A 20566-nucleotide genomic window follows, 5' to 3' on the forward strand; every position below is an offset into this window, starting at 1 on the left:
AAAAAAAAAAAAAAAAAAAATAATATATAAAAAAAAAAAAAAAAAAAAAAAAAAAAAAAAATTTAAAAATTATAATTTATATATATTAATAAAATAATATATATATTTTTATATATTTATATATATATATATATATTCTTTTTTTTATTTTTATTTTTTTTTTTTTTTTTTTTTTTTTTTTTTTTTTTATATATATATCATAATGAAGTTGAAATATCATTTATTTTTTCTTATAATTTTTATACAAGACATATTATGTTTCAAGTATGAAGATTATATAAAGTCTTTGCCAGCAGCTTTTCATACTTCCAAGGGTGATAGTAAAAAGGATGAGCTAGGGATAGAAAAGAACAAAGAAGAAAATGTTAATAATAATAATAATAATAATAATTATAAGGTTGGTATGAAAGATATTGTAAATAAGATTTCAAACAAATTAAACGAGGAGAATAAAAATAATAATTCTTATGATAAATATGATTGTAATGATGATGGTGATAATAATAGTTCTAATAGTTTATTTCATAAAATGATGTGCACCTTTAAAAAGAAGTTATTTAAAAATGAACAAGTCATAGAAAAAGATATAAAAAATATAAAGAAAGATGTGATAGATTTAAAAGAAAATGTTGTTAAAGATAGTTCTAATATAACTAAACATACTAATATATTGAAAGATGATATTACAAGAAGTTCAAATTATTTTTTCAATTTATTTAAAAAATCATTTAATGAAGAAAAAGAAAATGTTAATAAATTGAATGAAGATAATTTAAATAAATTAAAAAATTTACCAGATAGCCATTTATTTTTTTCAAAACTTTTATTAACACTATCTCAAAAAGATGATAAAGACAAAAATAAAAATACACATATAAACAATTATTATAATAATAATAATAATAATATGAATGATGAAACAGATAAGAATACAAATCTTTTACAAAATATTCTATCTTACATAAAAAATTTTAAACACAAAGATGAAAATAATAATATAAAAAAAGAAAACGATTTTTTTCATTCATTTTATATACATAATGAAACAAATAAACAAAACAACTTAAATGATCAGAAATATTCATGGTGGTTTACAAATAAACATGATGAAAAAAAAAATCTAAACAATGATCTTAACCTTTTATATAATAATTCAAATAATTCATTTAATTCAATATTAAATCAAAATCAAACAGATCATGAAAATTTACCTGAACAAGTCAGGAAAAAAAACTCACAAGAAGAAAATAATAAATTGTTTGATATGTTGAGGAAATATTTGTATAAAAATGAGAAAAATGACATGAACGATAATAATAAAAATAACATTAATGTAGATGATAATAATTTGGATGATTTACACAACGTTGACCATAAGAACAATAAATTTTCTTTTTTAAATTATTGGAATGATAAGCATGATAGGGGTGATAAGGATATGTCAAAGGAAGGTCATTTCAATGATCATTCAGAGGATAGCAATAATAACAAAATGGATGATCAAAAGGATGATGAAAATAAAAAATTTAATATTTTTACGTATTTTAGAAAGAATAAGAACAAATATGAAGAGGAGTTAAATAAAAATAAAATGGAAATAAACACGAACATGAACATGGAAGATGTTAACAAGGTGGGTGATGATTCGAGTGATGATACAAATGATGATACAAATGTTGGTTTAAGTGATAATGCGAGTGATGATATGACTAATAATTTGAACAATAATCTAAATAAGAACAAGATGAATAAGGTAGATGAGGACCCTAAAGGATTTGTTTTAGACTTAGTAAAGAATTATTATGACAATAATAAAAATGTAGATAATATAAATTATTCTTTATTATTAACATCTGACAAAGAAACCAATGAAAATATTAATTATCATCCATTGGTGAAATTTAAGAGCTGTCTAATGAATTGTTTTAATGAAATTAATAATAAAGAGAAAAATGTTGAGAATGAAAGTTATCTATCACTTGATGATTATAAAATATTAGAAAAATGTATACTTAAATGTAAAAATAATAATTTGAATGATACATATAGTGAGGATCCTATGAAAAACGATGATACTATGTTATTAACAGAAAAAAATAAAATCATTGATACTAAGAATAACCTTTTAAATGATAATATAAATAATCTTATAAATGATAATAATGAAGCTACAGAAAAAGAGACTTCATCAACGTGGTCCAATTTTTTTTATAAAAAAAATAACAAGAATATAAAAGATAATTATAAAGATAATAATAATAATAATAATAATGATACCCAAGATAATATTTCTTTACTTACATCTAGTGAAACTAATTTAGAAAATTCAAATGCATTAAATGATAATCTAAGTACACATCTTATTTATGATAAAAATAATTATCATAATAATAGTAATTATCATAATTATAAAATGAAAAACCTTTTAATAGATTCAAAATTCAAATATAATAATAAAGAAAAGCAAAATAATAATATACAAGATGAACAACAAGATAAGAATAAAAATATATATAATAAACCATTCCATTTTTTTAATTATTTTAATAATTCAAATATAAATACAGATGAGAATAATATATATAATGATAATTTAACTAATAATGATGATAAATATAATACTTTGAAAAATATAAATAATAATAATAATATTGTATTAAATAAAAATGATATAGATAATGATGAAAATAATAATTATATATCAACCGGTTTTTTCTTATTCTTATTATTAATAACATTCTTTGTATACTTATCAGCATTCACAAATATTATTAATCAATTTTATTTATCATTTAAAGAAAAAATTTGTTTATTTATTAAAGGAAAATATAAAGGTACCTTTGACAATGTATATGAAGAATCTTGTGAATCATTTTTGCCAAAGATTCAATATAAAAACAGCCAAAATAATAATAATGATCATAATTTCTGTCAGTCATATGAAAATACCTATCATTCCTTTCAAGAGAATTCCTTTGACATAGCATAGTTAATTATAACATAAAAATGGAACATAAATAAATAAATAAATAAATATATATATATATATATATATATATGTGTCATCATATTTTCTTATTGTCGTTATTTTCTTTTTTGTCATTTTTAAATATTTATCAAATTTGATTAAGGTATATTTATATATGTACATATACATATATATAATATTATACTTTGTTTCATGTTTTTTTTTTCTTTTTTTTTAAATTCTATTTTTATATATTTATATATGTATTCTCATATATATATAATATATATATATATATTTTTAATGTAGTCAAATCATAAGAATCTTTTAAAATTTATCTTATGGTTGTAAAGTTATTATATAAAAAATAATAATACATAAAAATATAATAATATATATTATAATATATATGTGATATTTTTTTTTTTTTTTTTTTTTTTTTTTTTTTAAAATTTATCTTATGGTTGTAATGTTATTATATAAAAAATAATAATACATAAAAATATAATAATATATATTATAATATATATGTGATATTTTTTTTTTTTTTTTTTTTTTTTTTTTTTTTGCGGAATGTTTCTATGAGAGGTCTTTCGCTTATAATATGATATGTAGTATTTTTCATACATAAATAATAATATATATATTATATATATATATATATATAATTTTATGTGCTATATATATTATTTTTATCATTTTTTTATGGTTCAATTAAAAAATAGTATCCTTTCCTCTATATTATTATTATTTTTTTTTTTTATATTTTTATAATAAACCATTAATAAATAATATTTTATTATTGATAATAATGTTTTCATTCGTATAATAAAAATATAATATATATATAAACATTAGTTTGATTTTTATTTTGATTTTAATTTTTTTTTCCTTTTTTGGAATAATACAAATTAATAAAATACCATAATAATTTATTCATTTATTTGTTTATTTATTTATTTTTCTCGTTGCTGCTGTTTTTTTTTTTTTTTTTTTCCTTTCTTTCAAATTTAAACCTGTGAATTTTTATAATATTATCATAACATTGTGATTAAAAATGCCTTGCTGTGAATTAGTAACAAACGTAAACCTTCCTGATGATAATGTTCAAAGTACATTATCACAAATAGAAAATGGTAATGATAAAAAAAAAAAAAAATATATGTATATATATCATATTAATATGAAAAAAATGAAATATATATATATTTAATAAAGTTTTTATAAAAATTGAGTATATAGCCTAAACAAAATATACAAAAATGTATATTTTATAGAATATGGAATAATAATATATATATATATATATATATGTATATTTTTATATATATATATTTTTATATATATACATTTTAATTTTTTTTTTTGTCATTTTTTGCTCCTTATAGCAATTTCTGATGTTATGGGCAAACCACTTGGTTATATTATGAGTAATTATGATTATCAAAAAAACTTAAGATTTGGAGGTAGCAACGAAGCTTACTGTTTTGTAAGAGTAACAAGTATTGGAGGAATTAATAGGTCAAATAATTCTGCTCTTGCTGATCAAATAACAAAACTACTTGTAAGCAACTTGAATGTAAAATCTAGACGTATTTATATAGAATTCAGAGATTGTTCTGCTCAGAACTTTGCCTTCAGTGGTTCTCTATTCGGCTAGACAATCACAACAATAAAAATAAGAAATATAGAACATATATAAATATATATATATATATATATATATATATATTTTATATGTTAAAATATTTTACATTAACATCTTTGTGTACATGATAAAGTATGATACATTTTATATATACATTATATTTTTATATCTATACAATTTTCTTAATATTTCATATCTGGAAAAAATATACTTTTTTTTTTTATTATTTATTTATGATATTCAAGGAAATATAAAAAATGTATGAGTTCTATTAGACTGATTAAATTAAATGGTGTATTTTTATTATGATACATTTGAAAAATGGCTGTATGGCTATTTTTTTTTTTTTTTTTTTATGAATTGTTCATATGTTTTTAGAGTTCAAAAAGGAAAACAGCTATATTTTGCATAAAAAAAAAAAAAAATATATATATATATACATATATTTATTACAACAAATAGATATGTGAAATTTTTATTTTATGAACGGTTCATATTTTTTTTTTTTTTTTTTTTTTTTTTTTTTATCTAAAAATAGCTATATATCATACATACAAGGAAAATAATATTGTAAGGACTATTCTTGTATTTATATATTTTTTCAACTAATATATTATATATATATATATATATGTTTATATTTATATTCCTGTATGTATGTAGATATTTTTGTGTAAGACAAATGAAACGTTATATTTTTTCTTATAATAAAATTTTTTAATCGAATATATATTAGTAATTATAACGAAATATTATAGACGGTTTTTCTTTATGTGAACATAATATGATCTCTTTATAGAAATGATTGATTGTTATAAAATATATTAAAAAGATATATAAATGTGTTCATATGTATATATAATAAAATATTTATAGTCATCACCATGATAGTATTTTTTAATAAGACCCAAAATAAATGTTAACATTATAAATATATATATATATATATTATTTATTTGTAAGAAGAACCTTTTAAAATAAACAAACGGAATACTTTATATTTTACATTTATTATAAAAATTTAAAAGGATTATTTTAATCGTATATAAGTGAATAATATTATATAAATAAATAAATAAATATATATATATATATATATATATATATTTAAGGTTTTTTTTTATTTCACTTTTCTCAATTATAAAATATTTATTAGTACGATTTTATTTTTATGTAGATATGAACAATTTGATATGATATGAAATAAAATAAAATAAAATAAAATTTATGTAAACCCAATAATTGTAAAGATACAAAATATAAACATATATGAGTATAAAAAAAAAAAAAAAAAAAAAAAATATAATAAATGATATAATATAATAAAAAAGTAAAAATAAAACAAATAAAGCAAAATAAAATAAACTTGATAAACATTTCTTAATATATATATATATATATATATATATATATATATAGAAGTATTAAAAAAATAAACCATTTGATGTTATATATATTATTATTATAAATATATATATAATATTAATATATATATTTATATATATAATATAATATATATGTATGTATGTATATAATAATATATATTTTACTTTTTATATATGTATGTAAAATTTTTTTTGAAATTAAATACAAATTCTGGTTTCATTCACATTTCATATATTTATATATTATTATTTATTTATAATTTTTTATTATAACTCTTTTTTCATTTCTTTCCAAGAATATAAATACCTTTGTTATATATATATATAATACATATTATTTTTTTGTTATGAATTAAATATATTTAAGTATATTTTGTTAAGATATAAATATATATTAAAAAAAAAAAGAAAAAAAAGAAAAAAAAAAAAAAAAAAGGTATACATAAATAATAATAATACATTTTGAAATTTGAATATAAAACGTTGACGTTAGATTATTATAACATAACAAATATATATATGTAAATATATAGAGAGTTATAAAAATAGAAAAAAAAAAAAAAAAAAAAAAAAAAATTACATTTAGAAGTTATAACAAATAAAAGTAATTATAAAGCACATAAAAAGAACATACCTGCCACAATATATATATATATAGATATATTTTTTTTTTTTTTTTTTTTTTTTTTTTTCCTTTAGATGTTAAAAAATCCAGGTACAGTGTTGGTTTTTAAACCTAATACAAAAAGGGAGGAAGGAAGAAAAACACAGTTATCAAATATACAGGTAATAATAATTATATGGAATAATATAAATTTTTGTTGTTATATTTTAAAACGTGGGAATACATAATTATGCACATATATATATAATATATATATATGTATATATTTGTGTGTTTTTTTTTTTTTTTTTTTTTTTTAGGCAAGCCGAGCCGTGAGCGATATTGTTAAAACGACTCTGGGTCCTATGGCAATGTTGAAAATGATGTTAGATCCTCTTGGAGGTATTGTTATTACAAATGATGGAAATTGTATATTAAGAGAAGTAGATGTTGCTCATCCAGCTGCTAAATCTTTGATTGAATTAAGTAGATCACAAGATGAAGAAGTTGGTGATGGTACTACATCAGTTGTAATTTTATCAGGTGAGTTGTTAAATGTGGCTGAAAGCTTTTTGAGGCAGAATATTCATCCTACTATAATTGTAAATTGTTATATGAACGCTTTGAATAGTTGTATAAAATATTTAGAAGAGATATCAATAGATATAGATGTAAATAGTGAATCTGATTTAATGAAAGCTATTGATTCATGTTTAAGTACTAAATTTGTGAATAGATATAATAGGATAGTTAGTAAATTAGCTTTAGAAGCAACTCGATGTGTAAAAATAGATAATTTAATGGGTAGAAAAGAAATTGACATAAAAAGATATGCTAAGGTTGAAAAGATACCAGGAGGAGATATAACAGATAGTTATGTTCTTAAAGGTGTTATGATAAATAAAGATATTACACATCCTAAAATGAGACGTTATATTAAGAATCCACGAATATTATTATTAGATTGTACTTTAGAGTATAAGAAAGCAGAAAGTCAAACGAATGTAGAGATATTAGATGAGAAGACATGGAATGAATTATTATTACAAGAAGAAATAGAAGTAAAGAAAATGTGTGAATATATTATAGATAGTAAATGTGATATAGTAATTACAGAGAAAGGTGTTTCTGATTTAGCTCAGCATTTTCTTGTAAAGAAAAATATTAGTGTTATAAGAAGAGTTAGAAAAACTGATTTGAATAGATTAGAAAGAGTAAGTGGTGCAAAGATAGTTAATAGATGTGAAGAAATTATTGAAAGTGATATAGGTACCAAATGTGGTTTATTTGAAATAAAAAAAATAGGTGATGATTATTATTCTTTTTTTGTTGAATGTGAAGATCCACATGCATGTACCATATTATTAAGAGGATCTACAAAAGATGTTTTGAATGAAATTGAAAGAAATTTACATGATGGAATGAATGTAGCTAAAAATATTCTAATGGAAGGAAAATTATTATATGGAGGTGGATGCACAGAAATGAGAGTAGGTCAACATTTAATAAAAGAAGCAGCTAAATTTGATGATTCAAGAAAAAGCATAACAGAAGCTGTTGGAAGTGCATTAGAAATAATACCAAAAATATTAGCTCAAAATAGTGGAGTTAATGTTGTTAAAACAATGAATGAATTAAGAATAAAACATGAACAAGAAGGTGGTCAAGAATTTGGGGTTGATGGTATAACAGGAGATATTATTAAAGTGTCAACTAAAAATATTTGGGATTTATTATCTGTAAAAAAACAAATATATAAAAGTGCTATAGAAGCAGCAGCTATGATCTTAAGAATTGATGATGTTGTTAGTGGAATTGGAAAAGATGACAAAACTCAAAAAACAATAAAAAATGAATTTTAAAAAAAAAAAAAAAAAAAAAAAAAAAAAAAAAATATATATTATATTATATATATATTAAATATATTTTATCTATTTTATCTATTTTATGTATTTATTTATTTATTCATTTATTGGGTAGGTGGATTTATGTCCATCTTTTTATGAACACTTAAAAAATAATAATTTATTAAAATATTTAAATAAAAAAAAAAATATACACACATATATATATTATATATATATTTATATATTTTTATTTTTTTAAAATATTTGACACCTTTCAATTTTATGTTTTCCTTTTTATCTTTTGGTATTTGCTAAGGTAACAAGTGAGAAAATTAAAGCATTCCTTGTTTAAATGTGTATCACCTCCATATGGCAGCCTAAAGAATAAAAAATATAAATATATGAACATATATATATGAACATATATATATATATTTTTTTTTTATGTATATGCTTATGTGTGTGTTATTTTTTTGAATATCTTTTACTTTATATTAAGTCTGGTGCATGCATCAATAACCCTATCAATAGTTATATTATAATCCTCACTAATCATATATAAACTTTCTGGTGTGTAATAATGAATTATATCAACAGGATCAGCTATGTTAGCATACTCTATAAGTGTCACAATATTCGAAGTAGTTAGATAATTTTTTATAAGTTGTTTTGTATTAACAAATTTATAAACAATAAAATTATTATTTAAATTATTATCTTCAAAAAGATGATAGAAATCATTTTCGTTTAGTTTTTCAATTTCTTCTTTTGTTTTATATCTATATTTATTAATATCTTGTATATGTGCGTTTGAACATTTACAAATAAAATCTCCAATAAAATCTAAAGATAAATTATGTTTATAATTAAATTCTTCAATTGTTTCTTGTAAACTTCCATATTTTAAAACTTGTTCTCTATATTTTTCTTGTGTTTCTTCTTCTAATTCATTTATGTCATCATCTTTATCTATATTATTATTAATAATATTATTATTATTATTTTTGTTGTTGAATCTTGTAATGATTTGGTCAGGTAATTTTTCTTCGTTTTCAAATGAAAAGGTTTTTTTAATTTTTTCTGCCATAGATATTTCTTTATCAAAATTATAATCATTTATAATGGGTTCTTTTAAAACATTATTTTCAGTATCATATTGTATATCGATATTATTACTTTCATCATTTTTATTTATATCTATATGTATATTATTATTTATATTATTTTTATTTTTTTCTTTATTTGTATTTACAAATTTTTGTGTAGAATCTATACGAAGATAATGTATAGGATCATCTATAAATTTTGATATTTCAATAGATGCATCTAATTGTTTTATTTTAGATTCTGTATCTCCATATTGTTCATTTTCTTTATATATTTTAATATTTTCTTTTAATTTTTCTAATCTCATATGTGATAATACATTATCTTCTGGTTTTTTTAAGATATTTCTTATATCCATATGATTATTCTGTTTAATTTTCATAACATCATATAATCTTGTTTTTATTTCTTCGATAGTTCCAAATGTTGGGTATCCTCTTTTTCTTAATTCATCTTTGACTTGTAGTTCGCTCATTTCTTTAATATCTTCTTCTTTTATTTCTATAAACTTTTCATTGGTTTTGTTAAAAAATATATTTTTATTAATAATTAAATTGTTATCTATATTATTATTTGTATTATCATTTATATTATCATTATTATCGTTGTTATTTAAATTATTATTATAACCATCTTGCGACACATAACTGTGATAGGTATTTTTTCTAGGACATCTCTCATTAGTAGTAGTAGTATTCGTAGTTGTAGTATTCGTAGTTGTAGTATTCGTAGTTGTAGCATCCTCTTTTATGTCAAATCCATTTGTGTTAATTTTTTTTTGTTTGTCTTCTATTTGTTTATTTATATATTTTAAATTCTCTAGTTCTTCATTTCTTTGTATTTTCTTTTCTTTTTTATATTTTTCATATACATCTAATAATTTTTTTTCCTTTTCATTTATATGATTATAAAGTATTTTTTCTTTATGGATTTTATTTAATAATGCATCTATTATTTTATCTTCTTCATAATAAATATTATTATTATATATATTGTTCATATCAGTTTTATCACTCTTACCGTTTTTTAAATTTTCATAATCTCTTTTTGAATATTTAAATTTAAATTTATTAATATTATTAAAGTTCCCTTTATATACTTCTTTTAAAATTTCGTTATTCATACGTGCTTCTTCGTCTGTTATATATTCTTCTTCTGTTATATATTCCTCTTTGTCATTTATAGAAGATTTATTTATATATTTCTCATCAGATTGTAAATCATCCTCACTATATTTTAGATCATTCTCATTTTTTTCTTCTTTCTCTATCTCTATCTCTTTATTTTGAATAATATCATTATTAGATGAATTTACATGATCATTATTAATATTATTAATATTATTTATATTATTAATATTATTTATATTATTAATATTATTTATATTATTTATATTATTTGTTTTATTTTCATTATTATGTTTATTATTTGTATTGTCTTTAGTTTCTTGTTCATTCATCATTATATCATTAAATCGTTCTTTCTCTACATTTTGTATGAATAAATGCATATAATCTTGTATTTTTTTTTCCATCACTTCATCTCTTTTAAAATTTTTTTCAATATCACTTTTTAGTTTATCTATATTTATTTTTCTTGAGCTACTAATAACTCGTTCATTTAATTCATACATATCCTTTTTTTCATTTTCTTGCCACTCCCTCTTTTTTCTTTCATCACTATCTTTTATAATTTTTACTAATCTATTATATTCTTCTAACATTTGTTCTTTATTTAATCCGTTCTTTACATCGTAGTTTTTGTCTTCTAATGCATCTTTATTCTTCAGATATTCGTTTAGAATATTTAAGGCACCCTCACTAGATATACTATCACTAGATATATTATTATTAGTTAAACTGTTATCATTGGATATATTATCATCATTCGATATACTACCATCATTCGATATACTACCATCATTCGATATACTACCATCATTCGATATATTATCATCATTTATTATATTATCATCATTTATTATAATATCACTCTTCATATGTTTTAGTTTCTTTTTTTTTTTCTTCCTCTCTTCTAGATCGCACTCAGGATCTTCACCCCCATCATCATGACCTGGTGAGCTGGCATTCAAAAAGCTGTTCCTTATCTCCCTTTTGTCATTTTTTAATTTTTTTCTTTTTTTAATATTTGTAATAAATTTTGAATGATGCATGTAATTTCCATAAGGCATAGGAAAAAGGAATAATTGGTCTTGATCTATTTTTTTTTCTTTTTTTTTTTTTTTTCTTTTTTTATTGAAAGTTGTATATATATCAATTGAAAATTTTTCATTATCTCTTTTTTTCAATAAAAGGAAATTCTTTTTCTTTTTTTTCAATGGACTAATATTTTTTAACGAATTAAAAGTATGTGTGATACAATTTTGTTTTTCAACAGAGGGAATATAAAACATATACATAATACCCTTCTTCTTTATGTTCTTTATATTTTTCATAAGAATATATTTTTGATATAAATAAAATAATATAACAACTAAAAAATAAATATGCATTTTTTTTTTTTTTTTAATAAATTCAAATAGAGCAAAGCATAAACAAATAAAAAAACAAAAAAAAATAAGAAATAATATATAGATCAAAATATATAAATATTATATATATATATATACAAATATTTCTTTTTAAATGTAAAAAAATGTATATTTATAATTACACAGGTTAATAATATATAATATATATATATATATATATATATATATATTTATATTTATATAGGTATAATTATATTTATGTTTATATTTATATATATTTTTATTTCATTTATTATTTTTTTTTTTACTTTTCATTTTTATATTAATTTTTTTTTCTTTCTCCTCTGTGTACCTTTTAAAAAAAATATTTTTTTATTTTTTAAAAAAACATGAAAAAATGAACAAAGTCAAAAATGTCATGATGCTAAAAAATGTTCCTATTCCTCTTTCCTTCACTATGAATAGAAATATGAGGAGGGTAACAAAAAAAAAAAATAACAATAATAAATAAATATATATATATATATATTTTATATGTTGTATTAATATGTATATGTGTGTGTACTTTTATATGTTCCTAATATTTCATATAACAACATATAAAGTGATTTATATATATATATATATATATATATATATTTTTAATTTTTTGTTATTTCCTTTTTTTTTTTTTTGGTGTTAGTTTAATATGGTAGAAAATGATAGAAGGATTTTTTTCGCATTTAATGTGTTATCTATTTTTATTTTTTCTCTTCCCATTATTTATATGTCCAAGGTAATAACATTAAAAAAAAAATAAAATAAAATAAAATAAAATAAAGAAATGTATAATAAGAACGTTAGGTCATTTCTTATATATAATATTTATGTAATATATTTATATTCATATGTTTCTATTTTTTAAGGTTAACTATAAAGGATGTCAAGAGAATGAAATATTATACCAGAAATTAGGCAAGTAGGAAATTATGCAACGATCAATATATAAAAAATAAAAAAATAAAAAAGTATATATTGAACATGAACAAACTTAACCAGCAAAAAAAATTAAATTTATCAACATAATATATATTCATAGAATATATGAAATATGTAATGTTTATTATGACACTAAATTTAAATAATAATTAATTTTTTTTTTTTTTTTTTTTTAATCTTTTAAGACAAAATGTAAAAATAAAAAAAAAAAAAATAAAGAAATTAAAATATATGTAAATATATGTATATAAACATATTTTTTCCTATAAACTTATATAATGAACACTATAATTATCATCATATATTAAAAAATATATATTCATTCTGTGATAGGAAGAATTTTTTTTTTTTTGTTGACGATGTTCATCACTTGGAGAGCATAGGAATTATTCTCGTCTGTATTCTTCTAAAAAATAAAAATAAAAAAATAAATAAATAAATAAATATATATATATATATATATATATATATATATATATATTTGTGTAACATTTTTATGTAATGTTTACTTTCTACAATTAAACATGTTGACAAGTTTTGATGTTTTTTTTCTTTTCTTTTATTTATTACCATTAATAATAATATGGTATCTAAATGATTTAATGGGGTACACGACAAGATGTTGTATGACTCTATATTTCTAAAGGGAAAAAAAAAAAAAAAAAATAAAATAAAATAAAATAAAAAAATATTTATATATATATCTATATATTTATATATATTTATATATATATCTATATATTTATATTTATATATATATATATATATATATACCTCTCACTCATGTCAGTTGTGTCATAACCACCTTCGTCATACAATGTAAACAATTTTTCCTTTTTAAAGTTGTAATAATATTCTTGTTTCCTCTTTTGTCCTTGTTCTACATATTTTATCTCCCTTAATATATACACATCAGGAAATATAGACCCTTGGTAATTCATTTTAATAACACCTCCCTTTCCTTTGTCCTCATTAAATATAGTATATCTTTGAATCGTTGATTGAATACATGAACCTAATGATATATTACTCTTGTAATAATTTTTATTATAATAATAATTTATATTCATATTCATAACACCTTGAAATGTGCAAATTTTCTTACGCTCATCCATACTCTCATTTTTTAATTTTATTATTTTCCATTCATTATAATTAAAGAGAACATCCAACAATTTTTTGGCATCACCACCATTTTGATAATCTCCACCATTTATATCATTAATTTTTTCTATGTTGCTCATTTTTTTATATTTACTATTTGTCAACATATATATATCATTAAACAAAGAAAAAATATAAAATGTATATTCTTCCTCAAAATTGTTGTCATTCTTATTGGACTTATTTATGGTCTCTTCATATGTATGCATCCAATTATTATAATTATTATAATAATAATAATTATTATTATTATTATTATTTTTATATATGTGTGCATTTTCATATTTATCCTGCATATATTTATTTTCCCCTTTCGATATATCTCCATTTTCATCACAATTTTCGCCTGACTTGTTCAGGTAAACCAAATTGCTATTTTTTCTTTCCTTTTTAAATAAATCATTTTTTACCAAGTGATGCTTTAAATCGTAAGATAATTTGTTGACATATATATCATAAACATTACTGAAATATTCAAAACAGTATAAATTGAATATAAGTTTTAAATATTTATATTCATATTCTTTAACATAAAGATTATATGAACTATTTAAATTATAATTTTTTATTTCTATTAAACTTAATAAACAAGATCCATAGATTATTATATGACTATTATTAAGTATAGATATTTTTAATGTACTTAAATATTTATTTAATATATCTTCACACATAATATATATATTTTTTTTTTTTTTTTTTTCTCCCTCTTGTTGTATATTTGTTATTATTATTGATTTGTCTTTATTTTTTTTTTCCTGGCTAGCCAAAATTTCTTCCTTTTCCATTAAATGACCTGAACAAACTTCTTGTTCATAACTTTTCATAAAAAATTGCACAAATTCTTCATTTTGTACTATATTATTTATTAATATATGTACCATATATTTGTATATTGGTTTACTTAAATAATTTACTATAGTTACAAGTAAATAATGATTATTATTTATTAGGACATATGCTAAATATACAACATAATGAATACTACTAGGTAAGAAACATATTTTTAATATTTTATATGTTGAATTTAAATAAAGTTCATCAAATATATATTCTGTTTTTTCTATTACTTTCAATAAACTGAAATAGTTTTTTTTTTTTTTTTTTTTATTTATACATTTGTAATCCTTTTCAATATTGTTTTTATTTGATGAACTCCCTTTCATGTCTTCATCCAACATAAATACTTCATCATCTTGTGATTTATTTTGTTTATACCCATAATTTATTTTCTCAATCCTTTCATTATATGTAATATCCTCCATATTATTCAACACGTAAATGTTTTTATAAGTATGCATAAATATATTTAAATTTTCATCACTAAATATATCAAAGGTAGATGTATAAGATTCATCTACATCATCACTTTGGTTTTTCTTAATAATATAATTATTTTTCTCTTTGCATTCATTTATGTAGTGTTCCTTATAAATATCATTCATACTGTCATTTGTGTTATTCATCTTATCTTTATTTTGTAATGGATGTTCATATCTACTACTTTTATATAACTGAGGCAAGTATGTCGTCGGCACATTTTTTTCATCGCTTTGTATTTTTAAAGATTTTATTTTTTTCTTAAGAAACCTTCTAATCGTTTTTAAATTTGGATAAGTGAATACAATTATATTAAAATATTCATCAATTACTACAAACATATTTTTATATAAATCATGTTGATTTATACAAACATATTTGCTCTCTAAAAAAGAATACATCTGGTTATTCACATAACTGTATTCTTTTACAGATTGACATTGTTTGTTCTTATCATTATTTCTATTATTTGTATCCTCTTCATATACTTTTATTTTTAAAGTACATCCTTTTTTTTTACCATCCATACTATCATAAGAATATATATTATCATCTCCCTTACTATGTATCACATCAGCACTTGTATTATATTCTGTGTTATCTTTTTTATTACATACATTTGTTTCATCCTCTACACTATCATATAATTTTTTTATTTCTATTTTTTTATAATCTAAAACATACTTGTTATTTACCTTTTTATATGTATAAATTAAATTATAGAAATGTATACATCTGTCTACATATGATACAACCCAGTCTATATTGTTATATATATAATGATAGTTATCAGGAGTGCTTACAAATATTTCTGGTTCAGCATATCCTAAGTCTTTTCTCTCCAAACATGCTTCATCATCATAATAAAAATTATTATTATTATTATGACTACTACTATCATGATATTTATTGTCACATTTAATGTCATCCTTTTTTCTATTATCCATTCCTTCTTTTTTGTCTCCTCCTATTTCATCTCTCATTGTAATATTTTCATTTTTTCCTTTGTCAACAATATTATTCAATTCTTGCATATTCGTTTCACTTCTATTCATATCACCAATGGATTCTTTTTTTTTTTTTTTTTCATCCTCCTTGTTATTTCCAAATTTATTTGTGTGATTTATTTTGAACGATCCTCTCCTTCTTAAAGTTTTTATCTTATTATATGCTAACATGTAACCTTTTATTGTAAAAACTTTGTTTAACCTTCTAATATTATATGAGAAAGACTTCTTAACACTTATCATCGTTTTATATATCAAATATATTTTATATATATATTTGCATGCCATCTTTTTCATTTTTTTTTTCTTCTCTATATATATTTTAAAGGAATTATTTATCCAGTTATATATTTTTATTACTGTAACACATCTTTGAAAACGTATCTTTTGTAAGGACTTCAATATGTCCTTTTTTAAATTTACATCTTTAAATATATCACCACTATTGTTGTTATTGTTGTTATTGTTGTTATTGTTGTTATTGTTGTTATTGTTATTATTGTTGTTATTGTTGTTATTATTATTATCATTTTTGCTACACTTGTATGATATACAACACTTTGATATATAATAATTAATTTGAGTATATATATTTGATTTCATAAAGACAAAATTATTTCCTATCTTGAAACCCTTCTTTTCATCAAAAAAACACATAAAATAATATATTTTATCATTGTCATTACAATATTTTAATTCGTTGTGTATTGTCTTCGGGAGGTTTTTTAATATTTCATTTTTTTTTATTTTATGAGACAAACCACTATTCAATATTTTTATCATTTCATTAGATCCACATTGTTTTAATTGTTCATATACTAAATATCTTTTAAAATAGTTTTTCTGCATTTTATCGTTTGGTAAGATACATCTAATATAATACATATCTGTTTCATCCAAATTATTGAATAGATTGTCTAGTTCTTTGATATATTTTTTACTTACACTTAATACGTTTCTAGAATTCCTTTTATTATTATGACCAATGGGGTTATTATATGTATTATTATTATATGTATTATGATTTATATTTATATTATTATGATTTATATTTATATTATTATGATTTATATTTATATTATTATGATTTATATTTATATTTTTATTTTTGTTTATACTTAATTTTGTTCCTTCCAAATTTATGTTGAATAACATTGTTGAAATTTCCATATGCTTTCTATTATCATTATGTGACAATAAATTTCCATTTTTTTCATCCTCTTGTTTTATATTTACATCTTTATCACCTGATATATTTTCATGTTCATTCAGGACGTTTTCTCTTTTTTTTTTTTTTCCTATCAGCATATTATTCATATTGAATGTCTTCTGTTCTGCATCTATTTTTTTCTCCTCACATTCACTTGTATGATGATTTGTAAAATTAACACAATTATTCTGATCCATTTTATTATTTATTATATTATTTAAAAAATAATTGCTCGAATTTTTTATCAAATTTTCTATCTCCAACTCTATCTTATCACTATTTTTATATATCCAATTATTTATCGTATACGTTATAGGTCCAGCATAATGGTTTATAAAAAACTGATTTTTCTTTATGTTCTGTTTTTTACTTGTATGTGTTTGATCTTTACTATTTATAAAGCCATACACATTTTTATCTAAATATATCTTTTCATTATTCAACAAATAATTATAAAAATGGTCATCACTTTTTTTATATCCACTATTATGTAATTTTGTTATGTCATCTAGATTTGAAAATATTTTATCTATAAAAATTAAAGTGTCCTTATAATTAGGTACTTGAATATTATTACAAAATATATTTTCATTCTGATATATTATTTTCTCTCTTTCTATTTCATTGTTAATATAATAATTATTTAATTTTTCATTAGCTAGATTTATACATAACTGATCAAAATCATTATATGATAATTCTTCAAATCCATATATATCAAATATAGATATAATATTATGATTACACATATATATTTGTTCATTCATTATTTCTTCTTTTTCTTTATCACTTAAATGAGTCATATTTATATCCTTTATTATCCTGTTAAAAAAAGTTTTATATATTATTTTTATTATCGTATGAATTGTAGATGTCACATTCTCTTTGTTCCTATGGGTTCTAATAGATTCTGAGGAAACATTGATATTTTTATATTTTATGGTATTCTCAAGATCCTCTATATTTATACCCAAACATTCTGAACTATATCTATAGCTATCACTTAATATATTATTAGTTTTCTTTTTATTTTTTATATCAATCAAATTATCATTACAATTATCTTTTTTGATATTTTCTTCTATTATTTGACCTAGATGTAATATACCAGCTATAACATCAAAAAATTCATTAATTCTATGTGAATCATATTTTATATAATTTAATCCATCTAATAAATATTTAAAATTTTTTTCATCTTTGCATCTTTCTAATTCTTCAAAATTATTAATAATGTTATTATCTATAGATATATCCTTTGTGCATTTATCTTTATCATCTTCATTACCACAATTTAATATATGATAATGATTTATGTTCCTTATTAAATTCCTATCATATAATTGTTTATCGCTTAATCCATATAATACTTGATAAAATATATGGAAATTACGTTCTCCTTTATTATGACGAATACATCTATTAATTTCTAATAAAAGAATTACAATTTTTATATTATTAAAACAATAATTAAACATATTATGTGATTCACCCGTTTCTCCTCTATTATTCTCTCTTTCTTCAAAAATTAAATCATTTATTCGTCCACATCTACTACTGTTATTATTCTTTATAGTTCTAGCGTTACTCATCGATTCTATAATATTATTGATATATATAAGTTTATCAATTCGTTCATTATGTAGATTATCATTGTAAATTTTGTGACTACCATTCATCATATCTTTTATATTATCGTTTTTACTATCTGTAATCTTTTTATAACATCCTAAAAGACCAGAATAATTTTCTTTCTCAACACAGCTATCTGTTTCATCTTTCACTGGTGCACTAATATTTGTAAGAAAATTATTATATATATTGTTATTAGAACTACGTGGATAATAATAATTATTATTAATATTATTATTATTATTAATATTATTATTTTTGTTGTCATTGTGAGCTCCTCCATTTTTATGAAAAAATATGTAATGAAAATACTTAAAAAGAAATTTACAATTCTCTGTTTTACCACTTCCACTATGTCCTGATACAACAATTGTTTGCCTCTTTTTTTTTTGGATCATATTCTTATAAGCCATATTACTAATATCATATATATGAGCTTTCATATTCTCTTCATTTGATATATGATCGTCTGTCAGTTTTTTTAAATATATATTCATCTGACTTATATCATACAACCCTTTTATTTCTTTATATGGATTAACAACTAATAAAAGAGAAGCATGAAAGGTATATATTTTGTTTTTCTTATATCTGTTTTTTATATTCTGCAGAACATTCTCTTCATTTAACTGCATAATTTCTATATTGTTTTCACTATCTAATTCATCTACATTTTTTAAGTATGGTTTTATTTTATCAGCAGGCACATTCTCAAATGTCATCCCTTTTCCTACAAAAATAAAAGACAGACATAACAAAATAAAGATTAGTATAACATATAATTATCACAAAAAAGGATGAACATATTGTTTGTATTATGTTTATGTTTACTGCACATTATACTAATATATTATTATTATTATTATTATTAATATTATTATTATTAATATTATTATTTTTAATATTTTTTTTTTTTTTCATTCAGATTACAAATTTTTCTTACTTCTTAATGTATAGGTATTATCCATTTTATTAAAAGAACAAATTTCCATTTTTTTGTATACATTCTTGAGAAAATACCATACATAAATATCAGAATATATATCTCCTCCTTCTCTAGGTTTTTTCAAAATTTTATTTCGATCATCACTTGGATGAGAAGTACTCATTACCTTGGATTGTTCATCTTTAGCATTTGATATGTTGGAAAAATATAACGTTTCATTGCTCTTAAATTGTAGAAAAGCCATAAGTTAAAGATATAA

General features: G+C 19.7%; 6 protein-coding genes across 6 annotated transcripts; 4 read left to right on the forward strand and 2 right to left on the reverse strand.

The window, feature by feature from the left end:
* Positions 1 to 202: 202 nt before the first annotated feature.
* PGSY75_1229300 (hypothetical protein) lies at positions 203 to 2989 on the forward strand (the record flags this gene model as incomplete). Its single annotated transcript, XM_018786867.1, has 1 exon — positions 203 to 2989. One exon carries the CDS (start codon positions 203 to 205, stop codon positions 2987 to 2989), a length of 2787 nt encoding a protein of 928 aa, XP_018640732.1.
* A 1036-nt stretch (positions 2990 to 4025) lies between these two features.
* Positions 4026 to 4628, forward strand: PGSY75_1229400 (macrophage migration inhibitory factor; the record flags this gene model as incomplete). The annotated part of the gene is made up of 2 exons (XM_018786868.1): positions 4026 to 4104; positions 4357 to 4628. The coding sequence occupies 2 exons, from the start codon at positions 4026 to 4028 to the stop codon at positions 4626 to 4628; spliced, it is 351 nt and encodes a 116-aa protein (XP_018640733.1).
* Positions 4629 to 6700: 2072 nt separating this feature from the next.
* PGSY75_1229500 (putative T-complex protein 1, gamma subunit) lies at positions 6701 to 8467 on the forward strand (the record flags this gene model as incomplete). The annotated part of the gene is made up of 2 exons (XM_018786869.1): positions 6701 to 6787; positions 6926 to 8467. 2 exons carry the CDS (start codon positions 6701 to 6703, stop codon positions 8465 to 8467), a joined length of 1629 nt encoding a protein of 542 aa, XP_018640734.1.
* Positions 8468 to 8732: 265 nt separating this feature from the next.
* Positions 8733 to 12071, reverse strand: PGSY75_1229600 (hypothetical protein; the record flags this gene model as incomplete). Its single annotated transcript, XM_018786870.1, has 2 exons — positions 8733 to 8829; positions 8941 to 12071. 2 exons carry the CDS (start codon positions 12069 to 12071, stop codon positions 8733 to 8735), a joined length of 3228 nt encoding a protein of 1075 aa, XP_018640735.1.
* A 376-nt stretch (positions 12072 to 12447) lies between these two features.
* Positions 12448 to 13012, forward strand: PGSY75_1229700 (hypothetical protein; the record flags this gene model as incomplete). Its single annotated transcript, XM_018786871.1, has 3 exons — positions 12448 to 12528; positions 12733 to 12825; positions 12956 to 13012. The coding sequence occupies 3 exons, from the start codon at positions 12448 to 12450 to the stop codon at positions 13010 to 13012; spliced, it is 231 nt and encodes a 76-aa protein (XP_018640736.1).
* Positions 13013 to 13347: 335 nt separating this feature from the next.
* PGSY75_1229800 (myosin D) lies at positions 13348 to 20551 on the reverse strand (the record flags this gene model as incomplete). Its single annotated transcript, XM_018786872.1, has 4 exons — positions 13348 to 13434; positions 13599 to 13668; positions 13803 to 20091; positions 20305 to 20551. 4 exons carry the CDS (start codon positions 20549 to 20551, stop codon positions 13348 to 13350), a joined length of 6693 nt encoding a protein of 2230 aa, XP_018640737.1.
* Positions 20552 to 20566: the final 15 nt, after the last annotated feature.

Source organism: Plasmodium gaboni, chromosome 12 (genome assembly GCF_001602025.1).
Source record: "Plasmodium gaboni strain SY75 chromosome 12, whole genome shotgun sequence".
Lineage (NCBI taxonomy): Eukaryota > Apicomplexa > Aconoidasida > Haemosporida > Plasmodiidae > Plasmodium > Plasmodium gaboni.